Genomic DNA, 207 nt, shown 5'->3' on the forward strand with positions numbered 1-207 from the left:
TCTGCGAACACTTTTGGATCCGAATACTTTCATAAATTACGCCACACGTTCTGTAACGTTCCCCGTCTTTCCCGCCTTCGCAGACGAGGTGCAGCCAGCCTGTTTGCCCGGGATCTCCGACTTAGTGAACCCGGCTAGGCAGGGGTCCACCACTCTCGTCGGGTTCGAGGATGCAAGCAGCGGAGGTGGGGAGAATGAGGGCTGTAC

The 207-nt window shown here is 57.0% G+C and overlaps 1 protein-coding gene across 1 annotated transcript in view; it reads left to right on the forward strand.

Annotated features, from left to right (window-relative positions):
• The window catches only part of LOC119588216, a 7,043-nt gene that overhangs the window by 5,401 nt on the left and 1,435 nt on the right, over window positions 1–207 (forward strand). The window contains exon 7 of the mRNA XM_037936916.1: window positions 37–185. Within this exon, the coding sequence (XP_037792844.1) occupies window positions 37–185 (149 nt within the window). The remainder of the gene's footprint in view (window positions 1–36; window positions 186–207) is intronic.

This window comes from Penaeus monodon, chromosome 23 (genome assembly GCF_015228065.2).
Source record: "Penaeus monodon isolate SGIC_2016 chromosome 23, NSTDA_Pmon_1, whole genome shotgun sequence".
NCBI classification, from domain to species: Eukaryota; Metazoa; Arthropoda; class Malacostraca; order Decapoda; family Penaeidae; genus Penaeus; species Penaeus monodon.